Here is a 25,086-nt window from a genome sequence, read left to right on the forward strand (position 1 = left end):
GTGCGGCTCCCAGGAGTTACACCCGCTCCTCCCACGCCATCCCACTCCTTTTCTAAGGCTCCCGCGGCCGTCAGAAAAACCCGGAGAGGCGGACCACTTTCGCTTCGCACGCACTTCCTTTCCCCGGCCGGAAGGGAAAGGGGACAGAGAAGCATCGCATGCGCCGTTCGCAGGCGGCCCCTGGAGTGGAGTCGAGTTGCTGGTTTCGTTGGCCCGGCCGGAGTGCGCCTGCGCGGTCTCCGGCTTCCCTCCACCTCCGCTTCCCCTCCCCTCCCTCCACCTCCGCTTCCCCTCCCCCTGTCCCCCGCGGGGCCTCTGGGTCCGGCGGGACCATGTTCACCAGCACCGGTTCCAGTGGGCTTTGTGAGTACCGGACGCCGCCATCCTGGCTGTCCCCTAAACACCACACTGGGTACCTCCTTGAGGAGGCTGGGGGCAGCGGGGACTCTCGGGGTTACAGGCGGTTTGGGTGTCGATCTGCCGTCCCTGTGCCGGAACCTTGGTAGTTCTTGCCCGGTGGGGGGCAGCGGACAACGCCCCCATTTCAGCCTGAAGGGGTCAGTGGGGACTGAGTCAGCCCCCAGCCCCCCACCTGTGAGCCCCAGGTGCGATGCTCAGATGCTCCTGGGGCTGCTGTAGGTGGGCTGGGCAGTTAGGGTCGGGCTGGGTTGCCCTGGTCTTATGGCCCGGCCCCCTGCCCTCAGCGGTAGGTTTGCCAGCTAGAAAGAAGAGGCTGTCCGGGTGGAAGCGATGCTGGAAGCCTGCTCCCTTCCCAGTCACCTTGCTCCATTCATTTGGGCTACAGAGGGACCGAACTGGCTCTCCCCCGGATGCAAATTCCAACCTCTGCTTCAGGAGCTGACCCCTTAGTTTTACTTAGATTCTTTTTTTTCTCCTCAGTCTCTCTTAGGAGTTTTTAGACAAACAAAAACTGATTAAAGTACTTCAAAGTGGAAGGAAGTTTGGAAGTAGTTTGGCAGGAAAGCAGAGACATTGCTGCTGGATGTTGCTAAATTTTACTGGAGTGTCAGCTGTGGAGTGTCAGCAGATAGAGGGCAGAGAAATATATATAGCCTTTTAAACGACTTTCTTTTTCTCATTGAAATGGTTTAATTGACTTTTGATAAGGTGGACTGTATGTTAACTAAACAGCGCTGAGATTAGGCACTGATACAGCAACAGTGAATTGTTTGAATAGCTATAATTTTTGCAATTGCTTGTCACTGTTAACGCTTCATATCTCTATACATGTGAAGTTAATCTTACTGAGTACAGAGGCAGTTGACATTTCCAAATATTAATGATCTGTTGTGAATGTTAGGAATCTTTTTCTGAGAATACATATCTTAGCCTGGGAGTAAGTTAGTATCAGGGCAACAGGCATAATTATAAATCTTCCTCACTTCTCAACTTCTCAGGTTCTGAAGTGGGTTTAATATTTGTGATTTCCCTTGTTTCATACTTAATTTGATTTATGGCATCTTTCAGGTATTGGCCTCAGAGTATTTTACAACTGCTAGGTAATTAATCTTCCCCAAACTACCCTTTAGAAAAAGAACATGACTGTTGAAACTGATACTCAAAAGGTGGTGTGATTTTCCTGGGATCTGTGAGCCATACACTGGTGGATATGAAATTAATGGTAGAATTCTTCAATTTTATTTGTTTTTTTTCTTCATTTTGACTTATCCTTCCTTGCTGACCAAAACACATTAAAGAATTAAAAAGGCAAGCAAAATCTGTTATTGGTTACTATGCTGTATTAGCTATTATGTTGGCAAAGTGTATTCAGATTTGATACAGGGTGACTCTGGGGAAGGTAGTAATATGTGATTACCTGTGGCACATGGTTGATGATTATTGAATTCTAGGAGCCAAACTGCTACCCAGGGAGAGGCCTAGGCCAAAGGCTTCTCCTTAGCTGTCTTGCCCTTTTTCTAAAATAAATGTATCCACAGCATAAGAATTGATGGAATGGCCATTCCTCAGAAGTCCATGTCTTATATGCTCATTTAACAAACATTTTGAGCATCTCGGAAACTGCGAGGGGCTGGGAATGAGACATTAGACAAGTCTTGGTCCCAGTGTTTGCAGAGCTTACAGTGGTGTTTAGGCACTGGTTTTCCAAGACTGGTCTTTCGGCAAGTCTGGGTGGGAAAATTTACTTTGCTTTGAAATTTTTCTTTCCAATGCGCCCCACTGAGAGGGAAGTGATTTCCTAGATAAGTTGTGTAGCCCTTTGGTAATTCAGAGTTCTGATCCTGAGTAAGTGTCCCGAGGATGAATAATCTGCCTAGCAGCACCCCCAGGGATGCTGAATAACATTCTCTTTTTAAGGGAAAAATCCTGGCCATTTCCTACCACTGGCGTATTTCCCACATCTGTGACTAGTAGATAGTGTATTTGTGTTATACTTGCTTTCCTCCCTCTCTCACTCATTCATTTATTTATTCAACAAGTGTCTGTTTACTACCCACATAAGCCACACACTGTTTGTGTATAGAGGATAAAGTGGTACACAGGATGAAGGAGACCAACATCCAATAAGTAGGTTATGTGTTTTCACATAGTGATAAGCGTTGTGAAGAAAATCTGAGGGTAGTGGCATAGACTGTGGTTATGGAGGACTTTAGCAGGACGCTAAAAGAATGCTAAGGATGCTGCTTTAGCAGGTGTGGTCAGCAAAGATGTTTGGGAAGGTGACCCAAATGGCGTGAAGGAACCCACCTGTCAGTTTTTGTTGAAAAGTGTGCATCAGATGGGTGCCTCTCAGTCCTTATCTTAGTGGAATGTTCTCTCACACTGGCCTTGATGAACACTTCTTTCTAAAATTCTTTTTTTTTTTAATTGAAGTATAGTTGCTTTACAATATTATATTAGTTTCAGGTGTATAGCATAGTGATTCAATATTTTTACAGGTTACACTCCATTTAAAGTTATTATAAAATATTGGCTACATTCCCTGTGCTGTATATTACATCCTTGTATCCTATTTATTTTACACCTAGTAGTTTGTATCTTTCTAAAATTCCTTGTTCTTTGACTTTTTCTTCATATCTCCTGACCACAGCTACGTAGTTTTTCACATCCTCAGGGTCTACTGGATTTGGCATTAAGTTATTGTTACCTTAAGAAGAGTAGTTTCAGTGGATTATTAAGGCCAAAACCTATTTTTGTTGAGGTACGGAGTGAACCAGAGGTAGAGAGTAGAAATAGAGACGACCGTTGGGATGGACAGCTGGCAGTCTCAGGGAGACACAGCTGGAGTCATCCCTTTGAAGACTCAGTACCCAGGATATCTTGCTAACTCAAGCCACACAGTCCTGAGGTGAGAACCAGTACAGACTTATCAGAGTGAGAAAGTTCTCAAATGAGCTGGAACTTTCCCTTGAGTGAAACTCGTTTTGATCCAAAACATTAGTTAGGGAGCCTAGAGTCAGGTGCAGTTAGGGGAGGTTGATGAATGCGAGGTCCAGCGGTGGCAGCCTATGGTGAGGACATTCATTTCGCTCTAGAGATGGGTGAGCCACAAGGACTGGTGGGTCATTCAGGGTCTGTAACCCCCTCTTCATTTCAGCTTTAGGGTACTGCCTTGGAGCCCGAAGGCTCTGTCCCCAGCATCATCCTGAAATGGACACTTTGCAGTTTCCCAGTGCAGCTGTGGTTGTGCTCCCAGGAAGGACCAAACTGTGTTCTGATTGATATATTCTTTCTTTAGGTATGTACTCAATGTGTTGAATACATAACTTGTGGGAGATGATTAAAATAAATCTTTATTTTTGTCTCTCACCATCTCTTTAAAATGCACTCAGCTTGGAAAGCCTTTTCCTTTTATGAGAAGGCATCAGGCCTTATGACTTTTTATTCACTCTTCAAGTTATTGATTCAACAGCTGTTTAATGAGCATGGCTCATTAGGTGAAAGACAAAAGGTGCGTTCAAGTGGCAGTGATCTTAGGGAACAGAAGTCACAAAGCATAGGCTCAATTTAAAAATATCCAGTTCAGTGTATTAATCAACACTCAGCCTTCATTCAAAGGTAAGAGTTTTTCTCCCTCTTTCTCCCAGTTAAGATTTGTAGTTGGCAACCACTTGCTGTCAGAGAAAGTGGTATAGTTGGCTTCTGTCCTTTTGTGTCCCCTCTGACCCCCCAGTTTCCTGTTTCTGACCTTACTGGGTTCTAGATAAGGTGGGGTGGGAGGAAGAAGGAATAGTGAGGAACTAGGATTGTTCTTACGTGGCTCTCTGAGCCTGGTACGTGGTTAAAGCTGACTCTGTGCTGTGGGCTTTTTAGAGTCTCTTGGGAGGCGCCCATTCCGGCTGCTCCCCTGACCTGGGGGGATGCATTGTTATGCTGGTGGGCTTTATTTGGTGTCTTTCATAGCTCCTAGGAACTTAGGTCCACCTACAGTTTCCTCCTTCTAGGGCCTGTTTGGCCTGCTTGAGGACACTGCTGGACTGATTGAAAGATGACCCCACTGTTGCCTCTGGCCTGTGGTCCACCTCTGCTTGCTGGAATTGCTGATTCTTTGCCCTGGTCATGCACTCTTATCTCAGTGATCAACATGGCTTCTCCTCCTCCTGCTCTCTAGAAACCCCGGTACCCCGCTCTCAGGGGTCACGTGTTCATCTCACTCACTAGGCCCGTTTCTCTCTCTTGACCACGGGGGTATTCGTAGGCTCATGATGAGTATAGCAGCTCTGCTTAGCAGTGGGGCTTATTTCCCAGCCCTTGAACACTTATTCTGGGTCCTGGCAAGTTGCTTTTTATTGCCCCCCTTGTGACTGCTGCAGCTGGTTCCTCGTGTGTCCGCCATGTTCCTTCTTTCAGTCCATGAGTCTCCCTCTTTCTTCCTAAAGCAGAACCGAGATCCAGTTTTGCTTTTACTAGAGATGTTTTATGTCCTAATTAGGATCTTTTTGTAGGAGCTAATGCACTATTGTTGTTTTTATTTGCACGTTTTTCTTTTTCCTTTATTATTATTATATTTCTCTTCCCTTTAGTCAAGTTATTATCTAACTTCTCCAACTTTTTCCATTCTCAGCTTGTGGCAGTATCAGTTTTAGTCATGAAGGCAGAACCTACCTTAAATCAAGCTACTTTAAAACTTGCATTTCTATGGAATTTTAATAAATACAACCTGATAAAGAGTATCTCATAAGTAATTTACTCCAGCATTTTTGAGGTGTGCTTTCTAGAACACACTGGTACTGTGCAGGGCTGCTTAAAATTTTTGTTTAATTAAAAAATATTTTTATTTTTAAACCCCAAATTTTATTGTTCAGTTTATTTTTTCCAGCTTTATTGAGATATAATTGACAAAAATTTTATATATTCATGTTGTATGTGATGTTTTGTCATTTGCATACATTGTGAAATGATTACTGCAGTCAAGGTAATTAAAATATCCATCACCTCACAGTTATCTTTTTGTGTGTGTGTGTGTGTGTGTGTGTGGTGAAAACATTCAAGATCTACTCTCTAGCCAATTTCAAGTATACAATTCATTATTCCTACCTATGGTCATCATGCTGTACATTGCTTAAGTTTTAGCCCTCATTTAAATTATAATTATAAATGAAAATTATCATTTAATCCTCATTTAAATCATGATTCTCTTTCCCAGACATTTTTCTCAAGATTTTTATGTTATATTGCAACTGTTCTCAGACATTTTCCAATGCTTATGTTACCTTAGTCCCTTGAATGCAGCATGATACAGTGGAAAGAGCACAGTATTAATATTTGGAAAGCGTTCAGAAGCCAGGATGTCCCTAATGTTGTTTTTAAAGATTGATGATGGAAATTAGCACTTCCAAGGCTTATGGGCCCTGCAACAAGGAAATTTAACTTTTTATTAACTCTTTGTTTCTAAGACTTAGTGGGAATGGTTTTCATTGTAGAAAATTTGGGAAGTAAAAGGAGGAAACATAAAATTCCATTTCACTGTGCTACCCAGATTTCATCCCTGTTAGCATATTGGTGTTCTGTAAATTTTTTCGTATGTATGTATGTAAACAGATTTAAAAGCAAAATTGGAGCTACGTACAGTTTCATATTCTGATTTTTTCATTTAACCTTAAATGAATTTGCCCCATGTTATTAATAATGTTCAAAGATGACTTTTAACATTTTTTTGTTTTGCCTTATTACAAAACTGAAACATGCTTGCTGCCAAAAAAATTAAAATATTACACAAATACGTAATATAGAAAGGAATAGTCACACGTTACTCTCCCACCCAAATAATCATCACTGCTATTTTAGTGCTCATTCTTTTAGATTTTTTTCTGTACAGGCTCTTACCTGTGCATTCTTTCTCTCTCAGACACCCACACATACGTGTTTTATACAGACATGGCATTCAAATAAACATTTTGTTGTGCTCCCCTAACATTTTTTAGATACAGAATCATGACTTTGAAGTATTACAACGTGTTATATTTCAGTGTTTTTCTCCAGTTTTTTCCCATTTAAACAATGTTATGGTGAACGTCTTTTAAGTTATTAATCACATCTTTGACTTCTTCCTAAAGAAATGATCACAAACGTGGAAGTATAGTGTCAAAGAATAGGAACATTTTTAAGCTCTTGATCTGTATTGCCAAATCCTTCCAGAAAGGATGTGTCACTTTACACTTTTCAGCAGTTTAGCAGAATATCTTTCTCACCAAACTCTTGTAACACTTGAGTATGATAATTTAAAATGATTTTTGCCAATTGAGAGATTGAAAAATGACATTTTATTGTTTTAATCTGCATTTCTTTGAATGCCTGGGAAAGTGAACTTATTTTCATCTTTCATATTTATTGGCCATTTTAATACATTTTTGAACTGATTTGACTATTTATGTCCTTTGCCCTTTTTTTATTGGAGTATTTGTTTTGTTTTTGTTAAATTGATTAGTAAAAGTCCTTTAAGGGTACTAGCTTTTGTCATGCTATATGTTACGAATATTTTAATCACTTGTCAGTTGCTTTTTAATTTTTTTTTTTTTTTTTTTCGGTACGCGGGCCTCTCACTGTTGTGGCCTCTCCCATTGCGGAGCACAGGCTCCGGACACGCAGGCTCAGCAGCCATGGCTCACGGACCCAGCTGTTCCGCGGCGTGTGGGATCTTCGCGGATCGGGGCACAAACCCGTGTCCCCTGCATCGGCAGGCGGACTCTCAACCACTGCGCCACCAGGGAAGCCCCCGCTTTTTAATTTTATTCATGAAATTTTTCTCATATAAAGTTTTTCATTTAAATAAGTCATTAAAATAAAGGGATTTAGCTCATAAATTTTATTTAGCCAAATTCATCCTTTTCTTTATTAAGTCCTGGGCCTCCTGAGATCTGTTAAATATTCATTTAATATTTTTGTATCTTATATTTTTCTGATTATATAGGTAATATATACTGCTGGTACAAATTCAGCCTACCCAGAAAAGGAGAAAGTGAAACGTGAAATTCTTTCTTCTCAGTCCCAGAACAGTTTGGAGAATATTCTTGTAGATTGTTTTTTGTTTATGAATCCTGTGTGTGCATGTGTGTGTGTGTGTGTGTGTGTGTGTGATTAATATAAGAGTAATATAAGCATATGGTAAAAATTTATATAAGGATATAATATGAATTCTCTTCACTAGCAGTAGCCACTTTTAAGTTCCTCTTTCTTTGTTTCTTCTGTTATTACAGCTTTAAATGATGTATTTATGCCTTTATTGATTTGTCAACTACTGGTTCTGCTTATAGATTCCACATAATGAAAGATGAGGAACTTGCATACCTCCAGCCTCTCCATGTTTTAGTTTTGGTTTGGTTACCCCTTGTAATGGTTACATTTATAATTTTAAACAATGGACAAAACCCTTTATTTTTTATTTTTATTTTTTTTATTTTTATATTTTTTTGCAGTACGCGGGCCTCTCACCGTTGTGGCCTCTCCCGTTGCGGAGCACAGGCTCCGGACGCACAGGCCCAGCGGCCATGGCTCATGGGCCCAGCCACTCCGCGGCACGTGGGATCTTCCCAGACAGGGGCACGAACCCGTGTCCCCTGCATCGGCAGGCGGACTCTCAACCACTGCGCCACCAGGGAAGCCCAATCCTTTATTTTTTGATTCATCAGTTTTTGGCACAGTCAGTAGACTACACTATGAAAATGAGAAAAATTAGCCCAAGAACATGTACTTTTTTGTCTCTCAGTTCTTGATTCGTGTTCTATGTGTGCTGTGTGTTTTTATAGCCTGTTCTGTAATGACAGTTAAGCCTTCCATGCTTTGTCTGTAGGTTGATTTTATATAGAAAATCATAACAATATTTACATTATTATGTTTGTGTATTCATTGTTGAACCAAGGTGTGTGATTGGTGTCATAGAAGAAGATAGAGCCCTAGGTCAGAAAACCTGTGCTACTTCAAGGAGTCTCTTAATTTCTTTTAATATTTCTTCACTACTTAAGTTCATGCTCAATTTTTGCTGTTTCTTGACCCTTACATCATTTTCTTCTCTGAGTCTTCTGTTTTCTCCCCTGGCATCCCTCCTGCAGTAAACGTTTTGGTGCAGAGGACACGGGGGTGAGCTTTCTGGATGCTCACTTGACCATTCTTGTACGTAGTGAAAGACTGGATTTGTAAGTAGCTGGTGTGGGTTTCCTCTTTATTTGTGGGTAGGTCTTTGTCCCCAACAGGCCCGAACCTCGGCTGGCAGGGCCGCCTGTAGGCTCTGTTCAAGTTTGCAGAGCTTGTGAACAGGCTGCTCTCCATATAGGGTGCAGAAGCGGGGAGCAGGAGATGGGCAAAGATGGTGAAAATCCCCCGCTGTGGGCCAGGGTAGCGGGCTTGGCTCTTTGTGTAAATCTTACTCTGAGTGAAGCTGCCCTTCCTCTTACCACCTGCCTCCCACTGTGCCACGTTACCCAGGCTAGCATCTGTTGCGGGCGTCTGAAGATGCCCGAGCTCTCTTCTAGTCTTTCTCAGCCCTCAGACCCTTACAATGTCCTCCCTAAGTAGATCGCCACTTTTTTTGTGCATTTCTCGGATTTTATTTTGGGGGCAAAGCCTTTTCTTTAGCTGGGGTGGTCAGATGAATGGTTGTGTATGAGGAAATGCAAAGGAGTGTGTCTGGTGGCGGGGTTTTGTGGAAGGGCCTGGCCCAGCTGCCACAGCAGGCACGTGCGCCATTTATACCGGGGATGGTTTAAACAGGATGTGGGCTCAACACTAAGGGCCATTGAAAGAAACTTAAGATAATAATTCCCTTTTCAGTTCTTTTTCCTCTTGATTGTAACAAAGAGAAAGTCTCAGTTAGCTGCTAGTCTGAAATACGTCTCTAATAGCAGCTAGTTTCCTCTGGTAACGTAGAGAACAGGAGGCAAGCCCAGATCTTTCTGCAGCAACAATATTAGTTAGAATTTAGTAAACTGTGTTTATTTTTATAGTTACCACCTACTGATGACAAAGTGACACTCGTTTTGCACTTATTATAGTGATATAAAGTTTCCTTTAAAATACATTTATTTAACTAAAACATAGTAAGATGATTTAAAGAAAAATATTAAACAATAGGATAGGTAACACTGGGATATAACAAAAATTGTGGCTCTGTAATGGGACTGACTGAAGTTTGAGAAATACTGTAAATTATTCTGTTGGGTAATTCTGTTTGCTCATCCTCCTCTCCAGGTCTTGGTATTTATTCATTAGTTCCCTGGACTATTTGGAAGGAGGCATTTCTCTGGTGTTTTGAAGGTCCTTTTATTTCAGTATGACTTTGGGAGGGGGGAAGAGTGGACAGGTGTAGGAGCCTGTCATCTTGAACTGAAATTTTGTTGAGCTGTCTTTTTGGTTTCATTGCTTTTATTTGATTCTTGAATCCGTTTAGCATTAATTTTAGTGTTTATAATGTTTAAGTGGGGATTTTTTGTCCCCCCAACCAGCCAGTCTCAGCATCAGTGGTTAAAGATGTTAGTAGCATCTCTACTCACAAATGGATTAGGTGCTAAAGGCCGTGTACAGGTCCAAACTTAAAAGGATTTAAGCTTGGTTCTCTATTTTAGTAGGCTTTTCCACCAGACAGGAGTGGAAGAGGTTCCTTGTATCATCAAACTCTAAAATCAGACTTGGGTTTCTCCATCTTGCAGATGTATGTTTTGTTTACGTCTTTCCCCCCAATAGACCCGTTTAGTCTACATTAAACATCTGCTGACAGGTAACTCCCTCTCCTGCTTACCTTCTCAGATGTTCAAGTGTATGTCTTTATAGGTGCGGTATCCTTACTTGTCAGTCTACTTTGGTTGATTCGAAGATTCATAGGGTCCTTGAACATATAGAACCATCCTTGGTTTGTTCTGGAGCTGTTACCATTAGGGCAGCACCTTCACCAGCCTTGGTCTTTACGACTCAGCCTTCTCTTAAATTAGCATTGCTCTGATAGGCATTCACCTCAGTGATGATTCTCTAGGCCAGACGTTGAACACTGGCAGGCCACACAGATGTGTTTTGTTTGAGCTGTGTGTTGGTGGCGAGGGTAGGGGGGTGGGAGGAGAGTCACCTTCCAACATTTTAAAATTGGTGTCTTTGAGACAGAAATCCAGATTCCTCTTAGTTCTTGAGATGATGATCTGCCACACCAGGGCTGAACTGTTGTGTGACAAAAATCCACTGGTACGTGCCTTTTGCCACCTACCTCCCCTGTTTCACTGCCACCTGCCTGGCCTCCTTAGGTACTTGAACTTACAACAGATCTTTTTTTTTTTTTTTTTTTTTTGCCAATAACCACACATTTTCTCTTAAAAATTTTTTTTTCTTTTCTCTTACAGTTTATCACATGGGTCTAGAACAAGCTTGTCTTGACAAGCTTTCTGATTCACTTTTTCAGAGCTGTTCCTACCGTTGAATAATTTATCATTATTTATGTGTAACATTTATAATTTTCTTCTTTTGGCTTTTAAAATTATTTCATTTTATTGTATTCCTTGTCTAATTAGCACTTTTAACAATGACTGCCTTTTTTTTTTTTACACTTAAGGAAAGGCTTTATGTTTGTATAAAATCTCCCTAAGAAGGCTAAACCCAAGTAGTGTCCAGCGTAGTGGCAGGACTAAAATTAAAGTGCGGGAGCCTGTTGCCACTGTTGCTGACGTGCAGATCTGACACACTTTTCTCTGGCGTCACGAGCCTTTGTGTTCGGCTCTGTTTTAGAACTTCCTTTTTCAGTTTTATTGCTCGTTCTTTTTTTCCCCCTAATTCATACTATTGAATATTTTAGATATAGAATACATTCTTGTCTCTAGAGGGCAAATCTTCCTCTTTCTTGCCTTTTTTCGGAGTTCTTTTCTGGAAACTTCCTAGCCTTTTCTCCTGTTCATTTTCCTGATGAGTTTTACAAGCGTTGGTCCAGTGACAAGTGTTCACGGGCTGCCCTCCCAAGCCAGGCCTCCGGGCCACCTGTTGGGTGAGGAGTGGTCAGTGTAGCAGATGCCCAGGGCCTTCACATTCTCCCCAGTGTGTTAGGAACAGCAGCGGGTTCATGGATGGCTTACAGTGTTTTACTTCTGAGCATCGTAGGTAATTGACTGTCACAAAAATAAACTTGGGACCTTTTGATTCTCGGGCAGTTTTATGAATGTCTTTGTGGAGACGGTCACCAGAACGCACTTGGTCACTGAGGGTGTGTTTCATCAGGTTTCCTTCCAGGAAGCTCATAGGCCCAAAGAGTAAAGCAAGGTGGATGCAGAAGGTGTCCCTCGTAGTGCACAGGTTTCTGCATTTTCGTGGACTTACACACGTTGGTTTAGCCCCTTTTTGATGAAAAGGTTTAAGGAAGTGACTTCATAAAACACCAGATCACCCCATTCTTGTGGAACCCCTGAGAAGTTTACCAAATAGTTGAGTAGTCAGAAATAGGAAAACGATCTGGTAGGGTATGGCAGCCCCTCCTCCAGGGGCGTGAACCACACCGGGGTTTTTGATGAGTATACTTTGACACGGTGACTTGTGGGGATGGGCAGAGTTGCTGGGTTACTGCCTTTTCCTTCCCCCCATCCCCACCCCCTGCATCTCTCCTCAGCTACGATGCTTCTGTAACAGCCCACATGGCTAAGCTTTGCCAAGACCTGTGGTTAGTATCTTTAGTACCTAAAAGATGCATATTTTTATTCAGGTAGAATTCACATAACATAAAATTCACCGTTGTAACCATTTAAAAGTGTACAATTATTGACTTAACAGCACATTCACATTGTTGTGCAGTCATCACCAACCACTCTCTAATTGCAGACCATTCTTATCAACCCCAAAAAGAAGCGCAGTTCCCATTAAGCAGTCCCTCACCATTCCCTCCCCTTCCCTGCCCCTGACAACCACCAATCTGCTTTGTGTCTCTGGATTTTTAAATTCTGGACATTTCATGTATATGGAGTCATAATATGTGGCTTTTGAGTCTGGCTTCTTTTGCTTAGTATAATGTTTGCAAGGTTCTTCCATATTGTAGCGTGTGTTACTAGCATGTGTCCTTTTATGACTAATAGTTCGTTGTCTGGATATACCACATTTTGTTTATTCATCTGTTGATAGACATTTGGGTTGTTTCCACTTTTTGGCTCTTAGGATAATGCTGCGATGAATATTCAGGTTTTTGTTTGAATATCTGTTTTCAGTCCTCTTGGGTATATAACTAGGAGTTGAGTTGTTGGGTCATGTGGTAATTCTATGTTTAACTTTTTGAGCAACCAAAAAGATACAAGTGAAGTACTAAAAATAGTAAGAGTGAAAATCCCTTTGGACCATGGACCATGATATAAAGATATCAGATTTCCTTGTTATATATTACAAAAACTTTTTCTTTGGAGTCAGGCAGAACTGGTCCAGATCTCAGCCTAACTAGTTGTGACTTTGAACCAATTATTTAACCTTTCTTAGCCTATTTTTCACCTAGAACATTCAGATAACTAAGTATTGCCTCAGGTTTACTATAAGCATTCACTGAGATGGTATTACACAGAAAGCGCTTTTTTTAGCACAGTGCTCGGCATGAAGTAATCCACATATACTGGAATAATTATTTTAGGATAATACGCAGTCACCATAGCCTGATTGCTATTCTTTGCCACAGAGAGATGGCTTCGTACTGCGGTCATACCAAAGAGGTGAATGACCCAAAAGGAAACACCTTAAACTTTGGTGTTTTATGTTGTCTTTACCGTAGATGTTTTGCATTTTTATTTTTATATTAATGCATTGTCTGTCATTCTCAAAATTTGTTACATCCCTATTTTCAAAAGTGGAAGGACCCATTGTAAAGAAGTGACATTTTTTAACCTTCCATTTGATCACTGCTTGGGTTCCTCATGTATGAACCACTTCCTGGCTCCACTCACATGGGGGGCCAGCAGATTGCTAGCGATTTGCCTTATCTCACTGCGTAAGGATTTAATGAAACTTTTAACTGAGTTAATAACTAGTTAAACAAAAATTATTTTTTCTAAGTCTTAAAATATTTTCATAAAAATTTAAAACCTCCCGTGAACAGATCATTCAGAGATTGCCACTGTTAATATTTTGATAGGTGCTTTTAAAAAACCCATGTATTTATGAACTATTTTTTTAAGAGCATTATTCAATATATAATAATGCTACTGGAAATATTGCACTTACTATTTAGGAACATATTTCCAAAGCACGAAATATTTTTCTACAACCTAGTTCTTAAAATTGAGTATTATTCCATTTTATGGATAGAACATAATTTATCTATTTTCCTTTTGGACATTGATGTTTCTAGTTTTTTCACTATCATAAACAATGCTGTGATGAGCGTCTTTGTAGCAAAAATCTTTGTGTATATCTGTGGTAATTACTTTGGGCTAAATTCCTAGATGTAGATTTTTTTTTGGATCAGAGGGTTTATATATATTTTTTAAACTTTTGATCAGTTTAACATTTAATAAGTACCCACCACTCTGTGTTGTACCCTCCCAGACTGCCGTCTTTTTATATCTCCATTCACAAGTGCATTTACTTCTGTTACAGAGGGTACCACCTGGATTTCTGTTATTGCTGTTTGTGACTATGTATGTCTTTCAATTAAAATCCACCATGCAGGTGACAGTCCCTTTGGACCATGGAGCTCCGTGGCCGCGCAGCATAGGGAGCAGTTTTATTTGTAGTCAGATTGTCAGGGTTTGTTCTTCCACTCCCTGGCCATTGATCAGACACCTCTTCTTGAACAGCATTCCTGTGTCCTCAGCCTCACCTCTTATTTCATGTATTTCTATACTCTTGTTTGGTGTAACCTGGTCTGATTTGGTAAAGCTTATTTCTCTGTTTTTCCCTTGGGGCTTCTTTTCTGTGGCCACTCTAGACGTTTGAGGGATGATGGATAAAAATGCTTTCCTGTTTCTTCCCTGGGTGATGGTTCTGAGATACATTCACAAGGCTTCTTAGAAAATCCTGTGGGACTCAGCACTTGACAGAAACATCTGTAACTCATAGAGGTGGCCAGCTTCGTAATGAATCCTTGTATTGACTCTCTCTGTGTTTCATTCCCAGTGTCCCTCACTCCTGCTCCCTGGAACCACATTCCAAAATAAACTACCTGCCGGCTAGTCTTTGTCTTGCCTTTTATTTTAAGTGGAACCCAGGCTGAGTCATTTGTGATCACGGACAGGTAACTCACTCTTTGAGTCGCAGTTTTCTCATATTATAAATTTGGAGAGGGTCATGTCTACCTCATATAATCCTTTCCTTCACCAGATACTTACTAAAACACTACTATATGCCCGATACTGTCCTGGGTATAGAAATATGTAGTAGTGAGCAAGACAAGGAAGACCCTGCCTTCATTGAGTTTACATTCTGATGAGGGAGACAGACACGGAAGGAAACAAAGACAAATTTCAAATAGTGAAAAGTGCTCTGCAATAAATAAAAAGTCATGAGGGAATGCTACTGTGAGATGCTGTCTGAAATGAGGACCGAGTGGTGAGGACAGGCTGGATGTGGGGAGAACATCTTGAGCAGAGGTGCTGTGAATGGGACTTTGCACTTGCCAAGTGCTCAATAAACGTTGGGTAGTATTAGGAGTAAGGTTAGATCAAAGGGATAACCTGTCATTAACTACACAGCAGTAGGTGACCAGTTTTGTCTCATGAATGGACAAAAATTGGCTTCATAGAATAAGCACATAATTGTACAGGATGTGAATAGAGTTGTGCAGTACATTTTTCTTTACCAATGTAGTGAGTTACATTGATTGATTTGCTTTGCATTCCTGGTATAAACTTCACTTGGTTGTGATGTATTATCCTGTTTATGTATAGCTGGATTCAATTTGCTAATATTGTGTTGAGAATATTGCAACAAAATATTAGCAAATTGGTCTGAGATATTGGTCTCTTGTTTTCTTTTAACATCTTTGTTTTTGGAATCAGTGTAATGTTGGCTTCATAAGATGAATTGCAAAGTGTTCTCTCCTTTCTACGTGGTGGAAGAGTTTATGTAGGATTGGTATTCTTTTTCCTTTAAGTGTTTGGTACAATTCTTCAGTGAAGCCATCAGGCCTAGAGTTTTCTTTGTTGGAAGACTTTTAACTATGAATTCAGTTTCTTCATTTCTATAGGACTGTTCAAATTTCTTTTTGACTTTGATAAGTAGATTGCATCTTTCAAGGAATTTGCCTGTTTCATCCAGGTTGTCAAATTTGTGGCTAAAATGTTGTTTCTGATATTCCCTTATTATCCTTTAAAAATTATTTTATTTATGATAAAAGTACATACATAAAATTTACCATTCTGACCATTTTTAAGTGTACAGTCCAGTGGCATTAAGTGCATTTCACAATGTTGTACAACCCCTTACTAGCCTATTAATGTCTATGGCATCTGTAGTGATGTCCTCTCCTTTATTCTTTTTTTTTTTTTTGCGGTACGCGGGCCTCTTACTGCTGTGGCCTCTCCCGTTGTGGAGCACAGGCTCCGGACGCGCAGGCTCAGCGGCCATGAGAACCTCCCGGACCGGGGTACGAACCCATGTCCCCTGCATCGGCAGGCGGACTCTCAACCACTGCGCCACTAGGGAAGCCCCCCTCCTTTATTCTTTTTTTTTTTTTTTTTTTTGCGGTATGCGGGCCTCTCCCTGTTGTGGCCTATCCCGTTGCGAAGCACAGGCTCCGGACGCGCAGGCTCAGCAGCCATGGCTCACGGGCCCAGCCGCTCCGCGGCATGTGGGATCTTCCCGGTTCAGGGCACGAACCCGTGTCCCCTGCATCGGCAGGCGGACTCTCAACCACTGCGCCACCAGGGAAGCCCCCCTCCTTTATTCTTGATACTGGTAATTGTGTCTTCTTTTTCTTTCCTGATCAGTCCTGCTAGAGGTATATCAATTTTATTGATCTTCTCAAAGAGTTAGTTTTTAGTTTCATTGATTTTTCTCTATTATATTTTGGTTTTCAATTCCATTGATTTCTGCTCATAATTCTGTCTTTCCGTATGATTGCTTAAGGTTTAGTTTGCTCATCTTTTTCTAGTGTTTTAAAGCTTGTACTCTTTATTGTTATTTGAGACCTTTTCTCTTCCTGTATAAGCATTTAATGCTATAAATTTCCTTCTAAGCATTGCCTTATTTGCAGGTCACAAATTTTGCTTGGTTGTACTACTTTTTATTCTATTTAACATATATTCTAATTTCCCTTGTGACTCCATCTTTGACCCAGGTATTATTTAGAAGTATGTTGTTTAATTTTCAAGTAGAGTTGACCCTTGAACAGTGTGGGTGTTTGGAGTGCTGACCCCCATGCAGTCGAAAATCCGAGTATAACTCTGTAGTTGGCCCTTCATATCCATGGTTCTGCATCCGTGGATTCAACCAGCCATGGATTGTGTAGTGCTGTGGTATGTACTTATTGAAAAAAAATCATATAAGTGGACCCTTGACATTCAGACCTGTGTTGTTCAAGGGTCAGCTGTATTTGGAGGATTTTCCATCCATCTTTCTGTTGTTGATTTCTAGTTTAATTTTGTTGTAATCAGGGAACGTACTTTGTATGATTTTAATTTCTTTAAATTTATAGAGGTGTGTTTTATGGCCCAGAATATGGTCTGTCTTGGGGAATGTTCCTTATCCATTTGAAAAAAAATGTGTAATTTTTTGTTGTTGGGTGGAGTATACTATAAATGTCAATCAGGTCAAATTGTTATTGTTTTTCAAGTCTTCTATATTCTTACTGATTGATATGACAGCGTATTACAGCATGGGTGGCTGGCTTAAACAACAGAAGTTTATCTACTTACAAGTCAGGAGATTGGAAGTACAAGATCCAAGCATTGGCAAGTTTGGTTTTTCCTGAGGCCTTTCTTCTTGGCTTGTAGATGTCTTCTCCCTGTGTGTTCACATGGTCTTTCCTCTGTTTGTGTGCATCCCTGGTGCCACTTCCTTCTCCAATAAGAACAGATTGGATTAGGGCCCCACCTTTGTGACCTCATTTAACCTTAAACTACCTCTTTAAAGACCCTATCTCCAAATATAGTCGAATTGGGGGTTAGGGCTTCAACATATGAATCTGGAGGAGGGCGAGGGACATTTCAGTCCATGACACTGATTTTCTGTCTACTTGTGTTATTGATTACTGAGAGAGGAGTGCTGAAGATTCCTACTATATTTGTGGATTTACCTGTTTCTATAAGTTTTTGCTTCATGTATTTTGAAGTCTTATCTCAGCTCTCATATTCTGTGATTCACTATTTGCCCACCTCCACAGTTGAAGAATGGTAAAATGAACACCATATACTTACCACCTAGATTCTGCAATTAACATTTTACATATTTGCTTTATTAAATATCCATTCTCTGTTTCATCAATTTGCCTTATTTTTTGGTGGATTTCAAAGTAAGTTGTAGTCACTTTATCTCTAAATACTTAAGCATACATGTTGTTAACTAGAATTTAATAATAATTTAAAGTTCTTTTTTTGTTTGTTTTGCAGTAAACTTCATATGGCAAAATGTACAGATCTTGAGTTAATCGGTAAATTCTGCTGTCCATAGTAATACTGTATACTTGTCCTGTGATGTGGGCCTTCTTGGACCATTGTATATTATCTGTTACTTTCCTCATAGGTTTCTGGGATCTGATTTTTGCTCATCTTAAGAGGAGGACTTAATGGTAGTGTTATCTGAGTTAAGTAATCAGGTCTGTATTTTTAGGGGTTTAGTCCTAGACAGAATTAAAATGATTGTATAAATAGTATCCATTATTAATTCAGTAAATATTTTATTTATTTTTAGTCTTTAATTGTGTAAAATACACATAACATAAATTTGCCATCTTAACCATTTTTAAGTGTATGGTTCCATGGCATTAAGCACATTCACGTTGTTGTGCATTTGTGGCTAGAACTCTTCATCTTGCAAAACTGAAACTCTATACCCACTAAACAGCTCCCTATTCTTCTCTCCCCCCAGCCCCTCAAAACCACCTTTCTATTTCCTGTCTCTGAATTTGACTCCTTAGGTACCTCATAGAAATGGAATCATAGAGTATTTATCGTTTTGTGTCTGGCTTATTCCCTTCAGCATAATGTCCAAAAAGTTTATCCATGATGTGGCATGTGAGAACTTCCTTCCTTTTAAAGACTGAATATAATTCATTATATTCTGCTGTATGGATATACCACATTTTGTTTATCCACTTATCCATCAATGGATGCTTGGGTATTTATTGAGCAACTCTTATATATCAGTCACCTTTCATTAGATAAACACTTGTTGACTGCCTTTATGGACCTGATCCTGTTATAGGCATGAGGGATACTGCAGCAGTGAACACAGGCAGACAAAATTGTTGCCTTCAAGAGGCTTATATTCTAGTGGGGACTGAGGATGGGAAGATGGACAATACACAGAGAAATGTATTTCTTGATTCCAAATTGCATTTTTTCACATTTTAGTGTTTCTAATATTGGGTTGTACTTTACAGTTGATGCCATCTTAGAATTATTTGACAGTGTTTCTTTTTTAGTAACACCTAAAATAATGGTATATCTTACAGTCAGTTTGAATCATAGATTTGGTGAATCACTATTAATAAGTCAATTGTTGATAAGTGCTGTGAAAAAATAAACCAGAACAAAGGGGATAGAGAATTACATGGGGTATCCACAAATAAGGTGACATTTGAGCAGAGCACGTGTTCAGTACAGGTGATATTTTTTTCATAGCAGGACTTCCTCCCTGCAGGACATAGTGTGTTGGTTCACGTTCTGTTCTCACTCTGGACTGGTAACAGCTTGTGGACTAGTTACTTTGAGCAGCATTGGTATAAAGGGTAGAGCCCTAGGAGGTGGTGGGTGGAGATGGGGGTTAGGGAACAGTTTGCAAGGTGGGCCCAGATCTTGTAGGCATGGTAAGGGCGAGGGTGACAGAATTTTCCATCTTAGGAACTGGCAACAGTTCTACTGGCTCGCCACAAAAACTTTGGGTCATCTTTGATTTCTCCATTTGCCCATACATTATACCCAGTTAGCCAGCAAATCCTGCTGCTGTACCTTCCAAACATACTCCAGTTCTGACCACTCTCACTACCCCCACCCAAACCACCCTGGTCCAGGCCATCATCATCTTTTGTCCGGATTATTATGATAGCCTCCTAACTGGTCTCCTTTCTTCTATGCTTGCCTTGCTGTAATCTCTTCTCAATTTAGCAACCAAAGCAATCCTTTGAAAACATGTCTGATCATGTTACTCCTTTCCTGAACATCCCAAGAGCATCCTGTCACTCTCCAAGGAAAGGTTAAGTCCTTATGGCCTATAGGGTTCTACACTGTTTGCTCCTCGACTTCTTTGGCCTTATATCCTGCCTCTCTGCTTTTTGCTTATTCTGCTGTTAGCTGCCTTGGCAGCCTTACTGTTTCTTGATCGTATTGAGTGTGTTTCTGTCTCACAGCACTTGGACTTGCTCTTTTCCCTGCCAAGAATACTGCTCCCCAGATATCTGCAAGGCCCACATCCTCAGGTGTCTGCTCAAATTTCACCTTGTCAGAGGGCCTTCTAATCATGCTATAAAAAAGAGCACCCTTCTTTCCCTACTAGCACTATGTTTTCCCCTAAACCAGGATAGGCTAGTTATGCTGCAGTAGCAAACGGCTCTCAAATGTCAGGGACCTGAAACGACAAGGTTTGTTTCTTACTGCAGGCGTCCCTCCATTGTGAGTCGCCTGGCAGGGCCTGTCCCGTGTTGTCTTGAACTCTGGCATCCGGCTCGTAGCATGGCCACCATCTTGATCATTGGCCAAGGGAAAGGCCATTCACTGGCTCTCCAGTATTTGCCTGGAAGTAACATCTATTATGTTGACTTGGCCAAAGCAAGTCACATTGCCATATGCCACTTCAGTTAGGGGCAGGTGTGGGTGGGTAGCAGTCCTATCTTTTATCTGAAAAGAGAGCAGGAAATCCATGGTGGGTAACACAGCCTCGCTCTTTACCGCTTAATTTTTCTATAGCATTTATTTGTATCTGACATGATATTTACCTTGCTTTGTGTATTTTCTTTTCTCTGCTGTCTAGACTGTAGGTACCACAAGGGGAGGGACTTTGTCCATCATTTGCTGCTATACCCCAGGACCTAGGATAATGCATGGTCTGCAGCAGTAGGTGCTTATTAATTGTAGAGATATGAGTGAGAACACCAAAGCAAACCATTCATTTGTTCATATGGCGACATGTAAGCCATTGGGAGTGTGGAGCAGGAAGGTTTGAGGAGAGAGCACACTTACTAGAGAAGAGCAGTAGCATTACTGGTCAGTGGAGAGTGTCAGTTTGAGATTTGAGACCATGAACCTACAGTGGAATCATGCAGGCAGCAAGGAAGAGGCAGGAATGAATAAATAATGGGACCCATTTCACAAGGATCGGTGAAGTCCAAGTTGAAGGAGGAAACCTTCAAGGTGCACCTCTGTCACCTCTGCTCCGTCTTCAGTCCTGTCGGAATAATAAGGGAGGAGCTTGCCTTTCACCAAGGAGGCCCAGTCTCCTGGGATTGTGACTGCGGTGGTTGGAGCAGTTTTCCCTATATTCATTCTTTTTTTTTTTTTTTTTTTTTTTTGTGGTACGCGGGCCTCTCACTGTTGTGGTCTCTCCCGCCGCGGAGCACAGGCTCCGGACGCGCAGGCTCAGCGGCCACGGCCCACAGGCCCAGCCGCTCCGCGGCACGCGGTATCCTCCCGGACCGGGGCACAAACCCGCGTCCCCTGCATCGGCAGGCGGACTCCCAACCACTGCGCCACCAGGGAAGCCCCTTATATTCATTCTTTATTTACTTCTCACTACTCTTGAGGTAGTGTCTCTTATCTTCATTTTACAGGTGAGGAAAACAGGCTGAAATTGCTTGCGTTAGGACTTAGGTTGGTCAGGCTCACAACCACGGTGCTTTCCGGTACGTTTGGGGTACTAGGTGGAGGGGACTCCACTTTCTGGGGGGCGGGGAGCTCCATTAGCTCTTAGATTCCCTGGAGCCTCGATTGCATCTTGGTCATGAAAATAGTATGCAGCCACTTTACCGATGGTTCCAGTTTAGCTGTTTGTAAGACCGTACCAGAGAGGAAGTAGTTGGGCTATTTTTATATATGCAAACAAGTGCAGTTACCACACTACCAACCATAACTAGTAGATTCACTCCCCATTGAAGTGCACCTCACACAATCTGAGAATGTCTCTGTCTGAAAGTGTCCGTGACGCTTTCCTGTGGTCTTGCCTGTTGATGATCTGGACATTTCATTCCCTCAAGGAGCTGTGCTAGGCTTTATGGCCAACATAGAGAAGAGAAGGCAGGTGGCCTCCCTCGGGAATCTTTAATGTAGTCGGGAAGGCGAAACAGGTTCCAGACCCTGACTCCTCAACTAGTACCTGGAAACGGGGATGCAGGTTGGGGGAAGAGCCCCTCAGGCTAAAATGGGAGAGACTGATGTAAGGAAGTGGGAACTGAGCTGTTGTTTGAAGTCTGCGTGAGATTTTTTTTTTTTTAAGTGAAAATCCCATAGTACCTTTTTTAAATTCATATGTATGGAAAATGTAACAAGTATTAACATTTTAAATAATCTGATTTACTTAATGAACATTCTGATATGGAGAGGAAACGTCACTCTTGAAACACTTTTTCCTCATATAATTTCAAATTATTAAGAATTAAAAACATAATACTTTATAGTTTGATAAGATTTAGCCTATCACTTCTCTACTCAAAGGTTATTAAATCTTACAGTCTGAGCCAGTATTACCACCACACAACTGTAAAATAAATTTATTGATGATAACTTTATAGAATTTACTCCCTGTATTTGATGTTACAAACTTTAGGGTCTTTGAGATATGCAGGATCCTTGCATGTAACCGGCATAAACCCCATTATTTGAGCTCTCTTAATTGCTTTTGTGATTTCTTTTTGTTTCTTCCCACAAAGACCTGCTATGTGCCTTCCATAAATGCATCTAGTAAATGGAGAAATAAACTGGGATAAAAGCTGTACATTCTTATAATCTACACGTTTTCCACACAAGATAGATTTTTTCAGAGGCTCCTTATAAGGATTTTCCATTGGAACAGGCAGGTCCTCATTGCTGGTTGCCTGTTTATATTGTGAACAACTTCTCCACAGCACTGCATGAGCCCCAGAATCTGTGAGGCAGACAGCAGCCGTTAGGAAGTGCGTTAACGTTCCCCTTCCTAGCCCACTGCAGAGGGCTACCATAGCTGCCATGGTTCGTTGCCCTTCCTCTGCGTGAGATTTAGACAAGGCTCCAGGGTGCCCGTGGTGGAAAATCTCAGCAGACCACTGCAGGCAGCAATGTTAGCACTTTTAACCGCTTCTTAAATTTCTTAAAGTAAATGTTTATGTACGTGAATCCCAATCATGCTCAGGAGCTAACTGATCAGTTTGATAGAAAACATACTCCCCTGTCTATTTCTCTATACTTTGGTGACCGTTTTCTGAAAAGGTATTCCATGGAAGTAAACTTGGTTTGGTCTCGTCTAAGAGCCAGATGATAGTGGAGCCTGCATCAGCCGATTTCGCTTGTTTTCCAGTGCCCTTTGATCACTTACCTCTGCAGGAAGATGCTTTGAAAATATATGTTAATAAGAATTAAATTCCAGAGTGTGTGAACTTTGTCTTCATTCTAATTCAAAAGAAGTGAATTCTCTTGCTTTTCAGTCGTGTGGTTTTTAAAATCTTAGGGACAGTCATTCTGAAAGCAGTTTTGTTTTTCCCTCCAGACAAAGCACCTGTGTCCAAGGGTCTTTTACTGGTCCCCAGTGCCCTGTCCCTCCTGCTGGCCCTCCTCCTTCCACACTGCCAGAGGTTCTTTGTGTACGACCTTCAGGCAGTCAAGGACGACTTCCAGGTGAGCTCCGCTCCACTGGCCTCTGGGAGGGGAGAAGGCAGGCCTTCTTCTTTGATTTACCTTTCTTCCTGCCATTCTTAGTCTCTCAAAGCCTCTAAATTTGTAAGAAATATTATTTATTATTAATATTCCACTAACAAGTAACTTCTCTAGTTGTATTTATTGATAATTTCAGCAAAGCAGATTATAATGAAGGAGTTGCAGTATTTCCTTTTACACATCTCTTTTCAGCTTCAGTTTTTACTCATGGGAATGCAATTTTTAATTTCAAGAGAATTAAACAATGTTAAATCTATTTTTTGTATGATTAGCATGCATACTTAACATTTTCAAAAACTTGCCTCAGTTTGAATATCTGTTAGAGGAGCTAAGCTCTCTCAGCTCTAATAGATTGAGAGTCTGTGAATTACTTTTATAGTGGTAGTTAAACCAAGTAGGAAATTTCTCTTGGGTTTCTGCTGGTGGGAAGAGCAGAAGTCTGTGGCTTTCAAGATTTATGGGTTGATCACATGAAAAATGCTGGTGCTGGGTCTTGTCTGTGAGCTGGAGTGCAAAAGGGGTATTCCGGTACCATTTCCAGCTTGACAGGGATTTCCCCACGCCAACAATAAGCAATTCTCAGACACCAACTTGGGTGTCCTACAGTTGAACTCAGTTCTGATGCCATCTTCCCAGAGAGCATCAGATTCCACAGGGTTAGGGCTCAGTCCCACAGGACTGCCCACTGTGCTCGCACTTCAGATGCCAGTCACCAGCCCAGGTAGTTACTTGGACTTCTGACCGAACGGCTATAAATCGGAGTTCCCACGACCCCCTCCCTGGGCTCAATTAATTTGCTAGAACAGTCCACAGAACTCAGAGAAACATTTTATGTACTGGATTACCAGTGTATTATTAAAGGATATAGATGAACATCCAGATGGAAGAGATGCATAGGGCAAGGTAAGGGGAAAGGGTGCGGAGCTACCGTGCTCTCTCTGAGCCCCACTCTCCTCAGATCTTCACATGTTCATCACCCAGGAAGTTCTCAGAACCCTGTCCTTTGGGGTTTTTATGGAGATTCATTACATAGGCAGGATTGATTAACACTGGCCATTGACAGTTGATCCACCCTCCAGCCCCTCTTCCTCCCCGGAGGTCAGGGTGTGGGACTGAAAATTCCCACCTTCTAATCACAAGGTTGGTTCCCCTGGAAGCCAGCCCCCATTCTTAGGTGCCTCCAAAAGTCACCTCATTAACATGACAAAAGACACCGTTATAGCTTTCTTCACTTTGTAAATTCCAATGGCAAAGACCAAAATATATTTCTTATTATAAATCACAATATCAGAGAGTGTTAGTGCAAATTATGGTTATAACCTGCCACTTTTCTTTGCTAAATACTTCATTAGCCATTTTAAGCATGATAATCCATTCTTGAGCACTGACATCTTTTCTTCATAGGGATGTCATTAATGCCATTGCTTCGGTGGGCTTTGCCAAGTTCCTGTGATTCAGTTATTTATCCATACTGCTGCTTTCTGTTGGAATATAATAGAGCTTCAGTATGATTTCAGTTGCTGTAATACAATGATTCTTAATCCTGTCTGCACAGTAGAATCACCTACATAAAGTGTTTTTTTTTTTTTTTTTTTTTTTTGATGCCAAGACCTCACCCTAGACCAGCTGAGTCAGGGAGCCTAGTGGTGGGGCCTGGGCATTGGTGTACTTTTTTAGA

General features: G+C 41.3%; 2 protein-coding genes across 4 annotated transcripts in view; one reads left to right on the forward strand and one right to left on the reverse strand.

The window, feature by feature from the left end:
* The first annotated feature begins 16 nt into the window (after positions 1 to 16).
* UBAC2 (UBA domain containing 2) overlaps positions 17 to 25,086 on the forward strand; it is a 152,231-nt gene continuing 127,161 nt past the window's right edge. For 2 of the 3 annotated variants that reach the window (XM_079902690.1, XM_079902691.1), the window contains exons 1-2: positions 17 to 363; positions 23,242 to 23,369. In XM_079902690.1, coding sequence (XP_079758816.1) covers positions 159 to 363; positions 23,242 to 23,369 — 333 coding nt within the window. In that variant the 5' untranslated portion in view covers positions 17 to 158. The remainder of the gene's footprint in view (positions 364 to 23,241; positions 23,370 to 25,086) is intronic. The other variant, XM_079902689.1, reaches the window with a different exon arrangement.
* LOC307176488 (small ribosomal subunit protein bS18m-like) lies at positions 21,735 to 22,945 on the reverse strand. The gene has a single exon (XM_079902647.1). The coding sequence runs from the start codon at positions 22,724 to 22,726 to the stop codon at positions 22,295 to 22,297; it is 432 nt and encodes a 143-aa protein (XP_079758773.1). The 5' UTR covers positions 22,727 to 22,945; the 3' UTR covers positions 21,735 to 22,294.

Source organism: Stenella coeruleoalba (assembly GCF_951394435.1).
Source record: "Stenella coeruleoalba genome assembly, chromosome: 18".
Lineage (NCBI taxonomy): Eukaryota > Metazoa > Chordata > Mammalia > Artiodactyla > Delphinidae > Stenella > Stenella coeruleoalba.

Coding starts and splice junctions, on each gene's coding strand:
- LOC307176488 (XM_079902647.1), bottom strand. CDS start 22,726: ATGGCAGCTATGGTAGCCCTCTGCAGTGGGCTAGGAAGGGGAACGTTA.